This window comes from Elaeis guineensis, chromosome 7, assembly GCF_000442705.2.
Source record: "Elaeis guineensis isolate ETL-2024a chromosome 7, EG11, whole genome shotgun sequence".
NCBI lineage: Eukaryota > Viridiplantae > Streptophyta > Magnoliopsida > Arecales > Arecaceae > Elaeis > Elaeis guineensis.
Genome location: NC_025999.2, coordinates 80,195,307 through 80,208,575, shown reverse-complemented (window position 1 = coordinate 80,208,575; position 13,269 = coordinate 80,195,307). Strand labels below are relative to the sequence as shown.

At 40.1% G+C, this 13,269-nt stretch overlaps 3 protein-coding genes across 3 annotated transcripts in view; 2 read left to right on the top strand and 1 right to left on the bottom strand.

The window, feature by feature from the left end:
- Positions 1-99, top strand: part of LOC140859134 (kinesin-like protein KIN-12A) — a 1,053-nt gene extending 954 nt beyond the window's left edge. Inside the window, exon 3 of the mRNA XM_073260679.1 lies at positions 46-99. Coding sequence (XP_073116780.1) covers positions 46-99 — 54 coding nt within the window. The remainder of the gene's footprint in view (positions 1-45) is intronic.
- The window catches only part of LOC105048891 (kinesin-like protein KIN-12B), a 15,167-nt gene extending 8,296 nt beyond the window's left edge, over positions 1-6,871 (top strand). The window contains 9 exon segments of the mRNA XM_010928373.4: positions 1,825-1,974; positions 2,087-2,216; positions 2,322-3,065; positions 3,067-3,630; positions 3,747-3,845; positions 3,920-4,072; positions 4,182-4,425; positions 4,428-4,978; positions 6,101-6,871. Of these exon segments, the coding sequence (XP_010926675.2) occupies positions 1,825-1,974; positions 2,087-2,216; positions 2,322-3,065; positions 3,067-3,630; positions 3,747-3,845; positions 3,920-4,072; positions 4,182-4,425; positions 4,428-4,978; positions 6,101-6,406 (2,941 nt within the window). The 3' untranslated portion in view covers positions 6,407-6,871.
- A 2,531-nt stretch (positions 6,872-9,402) lies between these two features.
- LOC105048892 (transcription factor bHLH77) lies at positions 9,403-12,588 on the bottom strand. Its single transcript, XM_073261217.1, is given in 9 exon segments — positions 9,403-9,743; positions 9,835-9,928; positions 10,040-10,261; positions 10,356-10,430; positions 10,533-10,601; positions 10,704-10,769; positions 10,873-11,109; positions 11,209-11,450; positions 11,453-12,588. Coding segments are annotated over 9 exon segments (1,542 nt in total). The 5' UTR covers positions 11,952-12,588; the 3' UTR covers positions 9,403-9,705.
- Between the last annotated feature and the right edge of the window lie 681 nt (positions 12,589-13,269).

Genomic DNA, 13,269 nt, shown 5'->3' with positions numbered 1-13,269 from the left:
CGACACTACCTTACGATACTGTACCGCAGACTGATGCTATAATAGGATGTTACCGGTCTCGGGTCCAGTACCAAGGTGGCGAATCTTGCTACAAAGTGATGTATGGCATCTAAGTATGGATGCAGCATGTAGCATTTGGAGATATGAAGTTCCAGATAAAATCAAAGGCCTAGGGCAATCAAAAAGGGATTCACTTGTGCAGAGATGATGGAGATGGATCATTATTATTCATGACTTAATTTCCTTCATTGATGGTTGGGTTCATTATATCAAGGCTGATTTTGAAGTATGAGAAACTTGGACAGTGGGCTTTGTGAGAAATTGAGAACATAAATATGGTTCGTGAGAAACTTGTTGGGTGGGGCAATAGGATCAAATGAGTATAGTGGTCAAAGATGCATGTGGTGGAAGCATGTTGCATATTTGAGAGTGAGCTTGGGTGGTTCCATGAGCATGGTCAGAAGTCTCTGCTATAGGCTCAACCATGCAAGTTTTTGAGGGGGTGTTGCTGGACACAAGAACGTGGAGAAGCAATGAGAGTATAATAGATGGTCAAAGATATATGCGGCAGAAGGGTGTTGCATATGTGATGATGGTGTCTCTGAGTTTGCCATAGGTGTAAGTTTTCTGAGGGGTGGTGATGGATGCAGGGTGGAGACTCAATGGAGGCATTGGCTGCATAGAGGGCTGTGCAATCCTGGTTTAGATATATTCTTAGATTTCGGACACAGGAGGCTCAAGGCTGATAATGAAGCATTGGATCCCAAAGTGCTGCAAGTGAATCAGGCAAGTTTGGTGGAGATCGGCAATATATAAAGTGAGAGCATATTTCTCTGTGAATTCCTCTTGATCAAAGGTTCAGAACCAACATATAGAAATGGAAGTGTTCTATTATCATAATACATCATGATTGCATAATTCACAATAGGCATTCCACATTATCAGATATCATTCTGTTGCATATCCCCTATAGCCAAGAAATTAATGCATAATTAATTTTACATGCTACATCCTACCTTAATTATTTTTGAAACTCTGGATTGTGCTCCATCTGGATATTATTAATGGCGTTTTTTTAACAATTCCAAATGCTGTTAGATATTCTCAGCTAAAATGCTACATCCTATTATATTTGGCATCTGCATGCATATCACAGCCTTGATGGACTCATTTTGATCTTACAGAGCATGGCTGATGGATCAAGCAGCTTGAGGACAAGTAGGATCAACCTTGTCGATTTAGCAGGATCAGAAAGACAAAAGCTGACAGGTGCAGCAGGGGATCGCTTGAAGGAAGCAGGGAATATTAATCGTTCCCTTTCACAACTTGGGTATGACTTTATAATTTGAGGTGGTCTGTCATCAAATTGACATGCATGTATGTTAAGCAAAGTACCAACAGACATGCATGCATCCATACACAAGTACACCCACATATGAACCTGCATATTTATGTATATACACTTGAGACACAAACTTATGAAAGTGATATTGTTTAAACTTCTATTGAAATTATATGTTTTTTCTTTTGTCCTTTGTGTCAGAGGAAGGCTATGTCATTCACTGGATCATTTCCATTGCACCTTGGTTTCTTTTATTGGATTGTGAAGTGACTTCCAATTTTATAACATAAAAGTTCTAAGTTGATTCTCAAATGCAATTTATTTATTTATTTATTTATTTTTTGTGCCATTAAAACCACATGGTGTTCATATGTTGAAAAGAACTTGTTATACTAACTTCATTCTATGTCATATATTTTTTTTCTGATATTAACTACTACTTGATTGGTTAATGCTGATAGTTTTTTATTTGGGAATTGCAGGAATTTGATTAACATTCTTGCAGAAGTTTCTCAGTCAGGAAAACACAGGCACATTCCATATCGAGACTCCAAACTGACATTTCTACTTCAAGAATCTCTTGGTGGTAATGCAAAGTTGGCGATGATATGTGCTATATCCCCATCACACAGGTAAAATTCAGACTATTTTGATCTACTTAAATATCTCATAATCTCCCGCTCCACCCGACACTCCCCTCTCTCCCTCAGTTTCCTTTTGATGTGAAATAATGGATAAATGCAGCTGTAAAAGTGAAACATTCAGCACCTTGAGATTTGCACAGGGAGCAAAAGCCATAAAAAACAAGGCAGTTATAAATGAAACAACTCAAGATGATGTTAATGCTTTACGGGAGCAAATTCGTCAACTGAAGGTGATCTCTCCATATCTTTAGTAATATCAGGAATTCTTATTGTTCATTCAGTCCGATACATGGTCAAACATTCTAAAGCGCTGCATTTTAATATGTTGTGAATAGGATGAACTTCTTCGCATGAAGTCTAATGGTACCTGTGCAGAAAGCAATGGTGGTTATTCAAATGCGTGGAATGCTCGCAGAAGCATAAACCTTTTAAGGTTGAGCCTCAAGTCTCCTACAGCGTTACCAATTGTTGAAGGTGACAGTGATGAGGAGATGGAGATTGATGAGGATGACGTTGAGAAAGTTTGCATTCAGGCAAATGCACTTCCGGCTTCCTGCAAAGAAAACAGAAGTGATTTGCAGAGGTCATCTAATCAGTTAGAGCATTTGAAGAGAGTGAAATCTCACTATGATAATGAGATGGATCAAGCACAAATTCCCTTAAAGCATTTACCCATGCCAGACTATGGAAGTAATTTGACTGATATCAAAATGGAAGGCTGTGAACTAGATAAAACAATGACAGAAGAAGTGGCAGTCTGTGATTTAGAGAAAATAACAAACGGACCAGTCTTTTCCAAGTCTTACATGAAAGAGCATTGCTGTACAGATAATGTTGATAAAATGAGTGAACTTTGGGATGACAAAGCATTGGATGATGGTTCTTTAGTAGACAAGGCTTGTGAAATGGTCTTGGTCTTGCCAGATAATAGTATTCCTAGAGAAGGTGAGCCACTAAAAGAAATGAGCTCTGCATGCCAAGATATAGCAGCTGGTGATGATTCCACAATTGTCTCTCTTGCAGACTTGTCTCATAATTCTTCCAGCTCTCCAGATGCTATAGTGTCATCTAACTTAGGTTGTGCCTCGCCAGACATCCCCAGTTCTTCAGCCACCTGCATCGAGCATCTCAGCCAGGACCGAGATCTACAGGAGAAAAAGTCTCAGAACATCATCATCAGTGTCAGCATCTCAGAAAAGCTTATCATTATATAGGAAGTCTGATTCTGGACTGGACTTATCATTTGCAGATGGTTTGAACAACAACTACCATCCAAATGCTTGTCTCATTTGGCCAACTCATAGTTCCCCAGAATCGACCAAACACCTGGCAGTCAGTCTCTGTCGTGGTCTTCAAATTATTGATAGCTACCGTGGTGGTTCATCTCTAAGACAGTCATTGTTTAAGTTTTCAACACAACCTGTTGATTTCAAGCGATTACTTCCAATTATCAAGGTGAATATTGGCACGCAAACACTCCCTCAAGAATCAGATGTATCAGAAGATTCACTTACATTTGTATGTAGTTACTGCAAGAACAAAGCTCCTCTTGAACATGATGATGTCAATGAGGGCATGAATTTGCACTTAATACCTACTGATGGATCAAAGACAGCTTACAAATGCATTAAACAGGTTCCAAAAGTAGGTCTTAAATCACAAGATGGAATATTTATGATTTAATTTTTACATTTTCTAATCTTTATTTTTAGTTATATGGGTAGTCTAACCTTCAGCTCTTATGTTTTCCGATTCTATAGGTTGTGGAGAAGGTCTTGACTGGTGCCATCAGGAGGGAAATGGCACTTGAAGATCTCTGTGCAAAGCAAGCTGCTGAAATTGTCCAGTTAAATCGATTGGTGAGTTTTTTTTTGTTCCTACCTTCTGGACTGTGAATGAGATACTGAACTTTGTGCACCATCATAATTGACAGGTCGAACAATACAAACATGAGCGTGAATGCAATGCTGTAATTGAACAGACGCGCGAAGATAAAATTTCTCGCCTAGAAGGCCTTATGGATGGTATTTTACCTGTGGAAGACTTTATGGAGGAGGAGCTCATCTCACTTATGAATGAGCACAAGGTCTGCCTCCGTTGCTGGCCTGTTTTAGTTTCTGTTGTATTTTATTATCTTCATTTGTTCTAAAACTTTTTACTAATTGTTGATGTTACCTGAAATTTGAATGTTACAGCTTCTCAAACAGAAATATGAGAACCATCCTGAAGTTTTGCGAGTGAATATCGAGCTAGAAAGAGTTGTGGGTGAGCTAGACGGCTATAGGAACTTCTATGATCTGGGTGAGAGGGATGTATTAATGGAAGAAATTCAAGACTTGAGGAACCAGTTGCAATATTATATGGACTCCTCTTCCTCATCAAATCAGAATCGAAGTCCTCTGCCAAAGTTGATCGATGCAAGTGAGCCCATTTCGCTTTCCATAGTACAAAGACAGACTTAACTAAAGAAAATGCTGATGAAAAACTCGAACAGGAGAGGCGCCAATGGACTGAAACAGAAAGTAAATGGATTTCTATTTCGGAAGAGCTTAGACTTGACCTTGAAGCAAGTCGGTCGCTTGCTGAAAAGGTGAAACATGAACTTGACTCTGAGAGGAAGTGCACGGCGGAGCTTAAGGAGGCACTGCAGACAGCAATGCAGGGGCATGCTCGAATTCTAGAACAGTATGCAGATCTTCAAGAGAAGCACATGGCCTTGCTTGGGAGGCACCGAAAGATCAGTGATGGGATTGCAGATGTAAAGAGAGCCGCAGCAAAAGCAGGAGTGAAAGGTGCTGAATCTAAATTTATCAATTCCCTTGCTGCTGAAATTTCAGCTTTAAAAGTGGAGAGAGAAAAAGAGAGGCAATACTGGAGGGATGAAAATAAAGGGCTACAAGCTCAACTAAGGGATACTGCTGAAGCTGTACAGGCTGCTGGAGAACTTCTTGTTCGGCTGAAGGAAGCAGAAGAAGCAGCAGCTATTGCTCAGGTATATTCATATGCGGTTATACTTGACTTTTATATTCCGATTCACTGTCCTTGTGGATCACATGTGCATTTGCTTCACACTTATGTATATTTGTTTGTTAATGTGCCTGCATGTACACATATTCATTTGTGCACCTGCTTGCCTATTTTGTGAGCATGCATGTGTCTTGTACTTATTTTAAGCATTTGTACAAATGCCACCCATGGGATTTCTGTTTAATGTTTTCTTAAAATTAATCAGCTTTTCACTGAGGTAGGACAATAGAAAACTTTCATCCCAACACTAATCTACTTCATAAATTTTACTGAATTTCCCCTGACGAGTCTTTTAAATAGTGTTTAATATTTACATGTGATCATATCAAAATATGATATCGATGTGGTATAAGCTATGTTAAAAGTTTTATCCTGAAAACTTTCCATCTGGAATCCTTGATATTTACTGATTTTTGTGTTGTATTTCAATATTTGCTCATTGAAGAATATGTCCTTTGGTTTTGAATATCACATGTCTAGGGTAACCAAAGTTCTACATTTCACTGCAGAAAATCATGGTAAAAACCATAGCAGCTTGATACCTTGAAGCAAATAGTGATTGCATCAAATTATTTAGTGTATTAATAAAATTAATTGCATTTAACAATGCATCAAGAGTTGTTATAAAAATATCTTACTTGCATTCTTAAGCAGCAATGACCTTTTTAAATTACAAAACCAAATAAAGTTATTTTACTATTGCTCCCTCATCTGGAGAAAGAACAATGATGCACATATGATCTTTGGAAAGCTTGGACTAATATTTGGAGACTATGCTAGTTGCTAAGTTTTCTTGGCTTCAAGAAACTTCGCTTGCTCGTCTGAAACAAGTCTCTGTACTCCAGTTCTCAGATCCAACTCCAATCATATTTACAGAACTTTTCCTCCTCAGTACTTTATTATAGAAAAAGAAAAATGCAACATTCAGTTAAGATGATCACTGTGATTAAATATCTTCCGACAGCTTGATATAAATGGTTGGTTTGCACAGAATGATTAAGAGTGTTGCAATCTCTTATCAGAAAGGCCACTGGCTGATTAAATTGCAAACTAGTCCCATAAATCTGCTCTTTTTAATTTTTCGCAGAAACGAGCTTTGGTGGCAGAGGAAGAGACCAAGAATGCCAAGGGGGAGATTGATAACTTGAAAAAAAATCATGAAAGGGAGGTATGTGCACAGAACCACTTCCTTTGTGAATCACGCTTGCCAAAAGAAGCTTTGAGACCTGCATTTGCCAGTGCTGATGTGGCAAAATATGATGGTGGGGAGAGTCTCAGTGATCAAAGGTGGAAGGAGGAATTCAAACCTTTTCTCCAAGTTAGAGATAATGACTTTTCAAGAGGAGATGAGCCCTACTCATGGCATTCAGGCCATGATCGATGCAACATCTAAAATGGTCAAGCAAGCCTTAACAATATGCATGTATCGCTGGAAATTTGTTGTACACCCTAAGAAATGGTAGTATCTGTCATGGATCAGTATACACCAGCAACGAGTCTCACATTTGTGTGAGAACACTTGGTAATTTTCATCAACATTTCCTCCCATCAAATTCATCCTAAGAAATGGTAGTATCTGTCATGATCAGTATACACCAGCAACGAGTCTCACATTTGTGTGAGAACACTTGGTAATTTTCATCAACATTTCCTCCCATCAAATTCATCCCATGTAATTGCTTCATTCTTATATTGCGATATAGTCATGAATTTTCTGTTCTCAGTTTTGTTGGTTCATCGAAAACATAGCTTATCAAGATTCCTCTTGGTTGTGAGAAAAGCTACACTATTACAACTGAGAGCTTAAAATGTAAGTGAATCTTTGTATTGGAATGTATCTCTCAAACTTCTAATAAACTGAGGTTCATTAGGCATTTCTAGTGACTTAAATTACTAGATTTTCCATATTTGTAATATGATTGCTTTTAAAATGTATAGTGACTACATTTGAAGCTAAGGGATAAAAGAATAGTAAATTTCTTTACTACATGCCTTGCATCAATCCATATGCCTCCTGGTTATTTCTGTGGGCTGGGGAATTTGGGAGGCTTCATCAATGAAGTTGTATCATTGAAATTCTGCACTTTGGCCCACATAGGCTCCATTCTACTGAATGACATCATCTATGTTTCCTTGTTTTTTGTCGCTGGGTTTTTGTTTCTTGTTGTTCTGGCCCTTTCTCCTAGATACCATGTTAAGCTCTGAGAGTCTTTGGCAACTTCCCTCCTTTTATCCTGATTACATCGAAATCTTTTACCATGTATACCAAAAAGCCGAAAAAATGACATGCAACTATATACTCAAAATTTTCTCCTTTTGGGTCATTTCTTTCGGTGCTCTTTTAACTTCTGAATGTGTCCTTAGTTATTTTCGATTATCCAACACTTGAGGTCCTTGATTTGATCATAACCAAGTGGATCATCTGAGAATGACGTGAAGTGTTTGGTCCCATACTGCAGCTGTCTGAAAAGGATATCATCCACAAATAGGGTACGGGGCTAGCTTATCCATGAATTCAGACTACAGAGGAATGATAAGGAATGTATGTGAATTGATGGAAGGGGTCCACTTTTGAACAGAAATGGCCTATAGGGGATGTTAGCATGATCTTTCTTGCCGCTCCAGATGAAAAGTAGATAGGAGGCAAACCTTCAAGTAGATCAGAGCAATGTCCTGTATCTTGTATCCATATGGAGATGCCAATATAGACAGCCCCCCCCTGTAATTAATTTTGCAGCCTCCCAAAAAAAAAAATGCTGAACCTAGGAAGGCTTTATCTTACCAACTGTGAACAAGGAATGGACATAAGTTAATGCCCTGTCTGATATGAATGCTCCAGTGGACCAGAATTTGATCATTAAACAGAATGTGATGACATAGTTATAAGCTTTGATTCACATTGGCCAGGAGGGACAAACAGTTCTCATAGCGATACGTAACCTAACTACGGAATTAGTAGAAAATCACATCTCTTATCCAATCATAATGCTTGGATTTGTCCTAGTAGTAGAGAAAGGACCCTCTGACGGTGACGCTAATGCATCCAAAAATTCAATTGGAGAAGATCTTATTCTATAAGAAAGGGAGAGGTTTGATGGCGATATGAGCAGTCAATGATCTCAATCAGATGACAGAGTCTCCATTACAGTTGGAAGCATTACAGAAATACCGGCGTAACAGTTGGTGAAGCTAATTATTATACCTGACAAGGATGACTTACCCAAATTAAAGCAATCCTTGATGAAGTAAAGAAAGGTTGAAAAGGATGTGTTTGAGCTGATTGAAACTATGACAGCCTGGTGGATCGGTCCATGCCATGATCATTTCAACCCCACAAGCAATAAGTCTCTCTGTCGCCGTTATCTTTCTTAGGACCACCACGGGGACATCCTTATAACTTTTGAGAACTTGAGGTCTGCCTTGCAAAGCTGTGGTCCCAGCATGATTGCAGGTTTTGATATAGAGATTTTTATGTTTTGTTACAATACCTTATCCTTCTGCACCTCTCATGCCCATGTATTTCTGTGTACTGCTTTGGTTCTACACATAACTACACGACTACTACATTATCCTCCCTCTTTTCACTCTTGTGGAAAAGAAAAGAAACCAAGCCATGAATCTTCGTTACAAAAGCGCAAGATAGTGCTTGTCTAAGCTAGGGGGCAGCATAGGATAATGAAATGTAACCTTCCTTGCCCTTTTTCTTAGGACACTTTAGACAACCAAACCTTTCCTTGTGGTTCTATCTACAGGGGAACATTCAAGTATTTCTGTCAGGGCTGAATTAGGTTTCTTACAGCCGCTTGTCACAAAAAAGATGCTCTTGTGCTGGAAGGCACCCCCATATGGGATTCCAGGACAATTTATTCTTCTATGCATAACTTTGTAAAGCTCTCAGCTGATGAGATTCCAAAACAAAGGACTGTTGGCTATGTGAGCCTGGCCAGCCTCACATTTCCCAACTTGGTCAAGTGACCCCCTCCTTTTGTTAATTTCTCTAGGGAATACCTTTCTTCATAGCAGGATGCAACTGAATTTGGTTCATAAGAGGATACAGCCTAGTGTAACAACTAGCAAGTAGTTATTCTTCCATACTTTTCCACTGCTGGTTAGGGAAGAATACAAACTTGAAAGAAGTGAGCTTCAGATTCTATATATTTTAGCCGAGTTCAGCTTTTGTGGATTAGAATAGAAAATTCCTTTCTCAAATCTTCTGCGTATTTAAAGAGAGCCTTAATGGGCCCCTTCAAAAGCTGTTCACAAACAACTAGTCCTATCTTTGTCAGGTTAAGCTAGAGACACAGGAAACAGTGTTTTGACAATGATCTCTTAGACTTTACCAGATTCTCAGGCATCACCCAGAAACATAGGCGAGAATTGCGACAACTGGAAGAAAACATCTTAATGGATTAATACTAGAATTGTCATGATAATACAGCAGCATCATGATGTCAAATCTCTCTCCTTCACTCACAATAGCACACATTAAATGTGGTGTTTGAAATATCTGCACCACATGATTTCTCTAGTCCACTGAGACCTTACACTGATAATCACAAGAATTCCCAAAAGAATCATTTACCCCAAAGAAAAATAGAAAATAATGAAAATTTTGCTTGGACCTAAAGATTGTTAGCTCGAAGCTTCATGTGCTGTTATATACAAACTTGTACTCTGAATGATTTCAACGGATCAGAGCTCAATTTTCATGTGAGCTGTGGGCAATGAACCTGCATCAAATATATCAGAGTAAATATTCTCTCTGTTTTGGTGGACTTCATGACATAACCAGCAGCACTGTAGACATCCATCGTTACATACCATGAAAGCACTGAGAAGAGATGGCAATCTCCTGATTCTGTCCCAAGTCTACTGGAACAACACTTTGGAGATCATCCTCCCAGAATGTCCCCAGCTGAAAATTTAGAATTTGTTTCTTTTAGTAATAATCTCTTTCTATTTGCATCACAAAATGGTACTAAAGGTTCATAAAGATAATGTGTTAAGAATAGTGGCAGTTGTTTACCTGAGATGAAGCATCTCCAAATCCATTAACAAAAGGTTGGCGACTGCCTAGATTTTGATATAGAGTGGAGTCTAATGGGTTCATACTCTCTGTTTCCAAGGCATTGGTCACCACACAATGGAATGGAGCGCCCTGCTGAGGTTGGTTTGCATATGGTAATGCAGCACCCGAGGTCTCTAGTGGATAAACTGAATTTGACACAGGTCCACAAGTCTGATGCATCTGAATTCATGAAGGAAACCAAATTAAGGTGCGTCGAACTAAGATTGACATAGGTGTAGGCAAGAAAGAGAATTACAGAAAATGTTTATCTCACATCTTTGGGAAAGAGATTTGCCACATTGTTGAAGTCCAATCGGGGATTCACGGTTGCCAGCTTCATAGAAAGAAACTGCAACAAGAAAGATGAACAGTGGGATTTCAGATGCGACAAGTTCAGTCTCTAGGGGGGAATTGCCATACAAAATGGTAATTCTTTTCATAATTTCTATACCTCTACTTGGCGCTGCAATGACTGTACATAATTTATAATCTCATCAAGCATAACTGCTTTGCCAGTAACCTACAACAAGAAATTCCAATTTGAAGCTGAATTCTTGAAGCATAACTAGCTCTTAAGCTACACAAGCAAGCATCAATTTCCAAGTTGATAGTTTCAGCATACCTTGTTGCAACCCGGTACAAGATCTTGTAGTAACTTCATGCGCTGGCTGATCTTCTCTCTTCTAACCTGGCAGATAGAGAGAAATCATTCAAGAGGGAGTTATGAAAGAAATAGGATAATATGAGCCAAGAAACAACCATCGAACATCAAAATAACAATTAATCCATACTCTTTCTGCGAGGCTATGACTATCTGTTGCTTGGCCTCTTCTTGCCCTGACATGAATGTAGTCTTTAGGTGGCTCCGGGGGCTTCGCATTGTTCTCCTTCCCCTGTTTTTGGCCACCATCACCACTGGCACTACCACTGCCATTCTGTTCAACCTTTGGTTTAATTGATTCCTTTTCAGTTCCATCATCTTCTGCAGACCTACTTCTCTTCGCATTTGAATCCTCCTCCGCTGCTGCCTGAAAATTGAAAATTTTCAGGCATATTTTGTGCAACAATGGTATAATTTCACCAAGAACATAAACTTCATAGCATTTTCTTAAAGAGAATTGTCATACCTTCGGAGGATCCATGGCAGAATTCTGCGAAGCTGTCTCCTTTCCTTTGCCCTTTGGTGCAGCTTTCCTCTTCCTTGGGTTGTTTTCACCGGAACCTTTCAAGTTTACCTCACCACTTGCCGAGACCGGATCCGAGACTGATGATTCCTCTCGAGCATTACCAAATTCTGCATTTTTTGCTTCCAACTGCATCCTCTCCTGCGTCTGGATCGCCTTGCCCCTCTCTGGAAACCCCGTTTGAGTCCAGTTGCCTTGAGAGACTGGCTGCTCGACGACCTCGAGAGCTTTCCAGCCTCTGGGAGACCAAACTGGCCCGCAAACGCGCTGTAATTCCGGCCATCAAAGCAAGAAAGCCTTGCGGCCCTCTCAGCGAACCCTGGGTCCGCAGAGAATTGATCCAGATGGACTATAGGTATGGGATTCGCCGAGAACGGCAGGCTTCCGACGGCCGGCTGAGGGTGGCCGATGTGGCCCATGATGGAAAGATTGAGCTTTGGAGGGGAATTCAGAGGGGTCGTCATGTAGTGGGACTGGGGGGAGATCTCGCCAGAATTGTAGACGCTCCCCAGCCGTCCGACAAAGTTGTTGACGGCGAGGCCCTCCGGTGGAGCAGAATTGGACGATGGTGAGGAGACGATGGAGCTGAGCGCCGACTCGAAGTGGCTGGTCGGGTCCATGGACTGCTCCCAGTTGAGGTTGAGGATGCACGGCGGAAGCTGACCCGGCGGCGGCCCGCAGTTCATCTCCGGCGAGGCACGAACTCCTCGAATTGCTGGAAAAATCTCAGCTTTCTCAATCCTGAGTGCCTAAATGGAACGAAAAATGCCAATGCGCCGAGATATTGAAATCCCGGAGGCTAATTCACGGCAAGAAGCAAGAAAAGAAGGGAAAGGTGGGAACTTTTTGGGAAGAAATGAGAGGAAAGGGAGATGGGAGGTGAAGGAGAGATGAAAAAAAGGGGAAGCAAAAAGCAGGGGAAGTGAGGAGAAAGGAAAGGGGATGGGAAGGGAGGATAAAGAGGAAAGGGGAGGAAAGAAGACTCTTGAAGAGAAGGAAGGAGGTGGAGGACAGAGGGGAAGGGGGAAGAAAGAAGGGAAATGTTGACCTTTATGTGGATATAATAATAATAGAATTATTTGAAGGGAGGAGGGAGTGTGGTCTCACAGATGCCAGGCTTTGGAGGTCAAATAGAGCTGTGTCCCCTCTGCCTTTGGAAATCCTTATGGGCATCAGCTCAGCTTTCCTGCCATTAGAGAGACAGAGAGAGATGGGAGAGGGGAAGAAAAGGTCGGATGGTGAGAGAGGAAGATAAGGAAGGAGACTAGTGGGAGGAAAGTGGGGAAATATAGGGGGTTTTAGCTTTACTTTGTTCTGGTCCCAAAGATTGTTTGTCCTGGGGTGAAGCCATCAATGATTAAATGAAGAGAGAAAAGAGGAGACAGAGGGAGGGCTAATGAAGCTGGTTCATTTATTATAACTTAGTTCTTTTGTATTGGCCCCAAGAATATACAAGTTTTTCTATTTTATTGTTTTCTCCTGTGGTTTGTTTGTTGATGGATATATGAGGTGTGGATGAGGATATTGGTTGTGCTCAATATTTTGCATGGCAGAGGAAGGATTGTAGTGCCTCATATTTCCCATTCTTTTAATGTGGTCAGGCATGCTGAGGGAATGAAAACATTAAAAATGAATTGAGCATTTTCTTGTTGGTATTAAATCCTTTATTAGTGATGGCCTTCCTAATGTAAGGAGGGAGAGGAAGGACAATGCTATCTTTTGATTATTTCCATGAAAATTTCTGTGAGGCTTTGGATCTAAAATCAATTGTATTTTAAATTAAAATAAATATATCTTTTAAATACATATCAGTGTGTAACAGTATATATATATATATATATATATATAATAGTTCAAAGTGGGCAAGGCAGAATTGATCTTATCATGTGCACATTGGTTTGTACTGGACAACATGATAAGTGACCTAACCAAAGCTCAACAGTAAAGAAAGGTGCATAGGGGAAACATGAATCCCCTGCTGAGAGGAGCATGTAGCAGAGGACT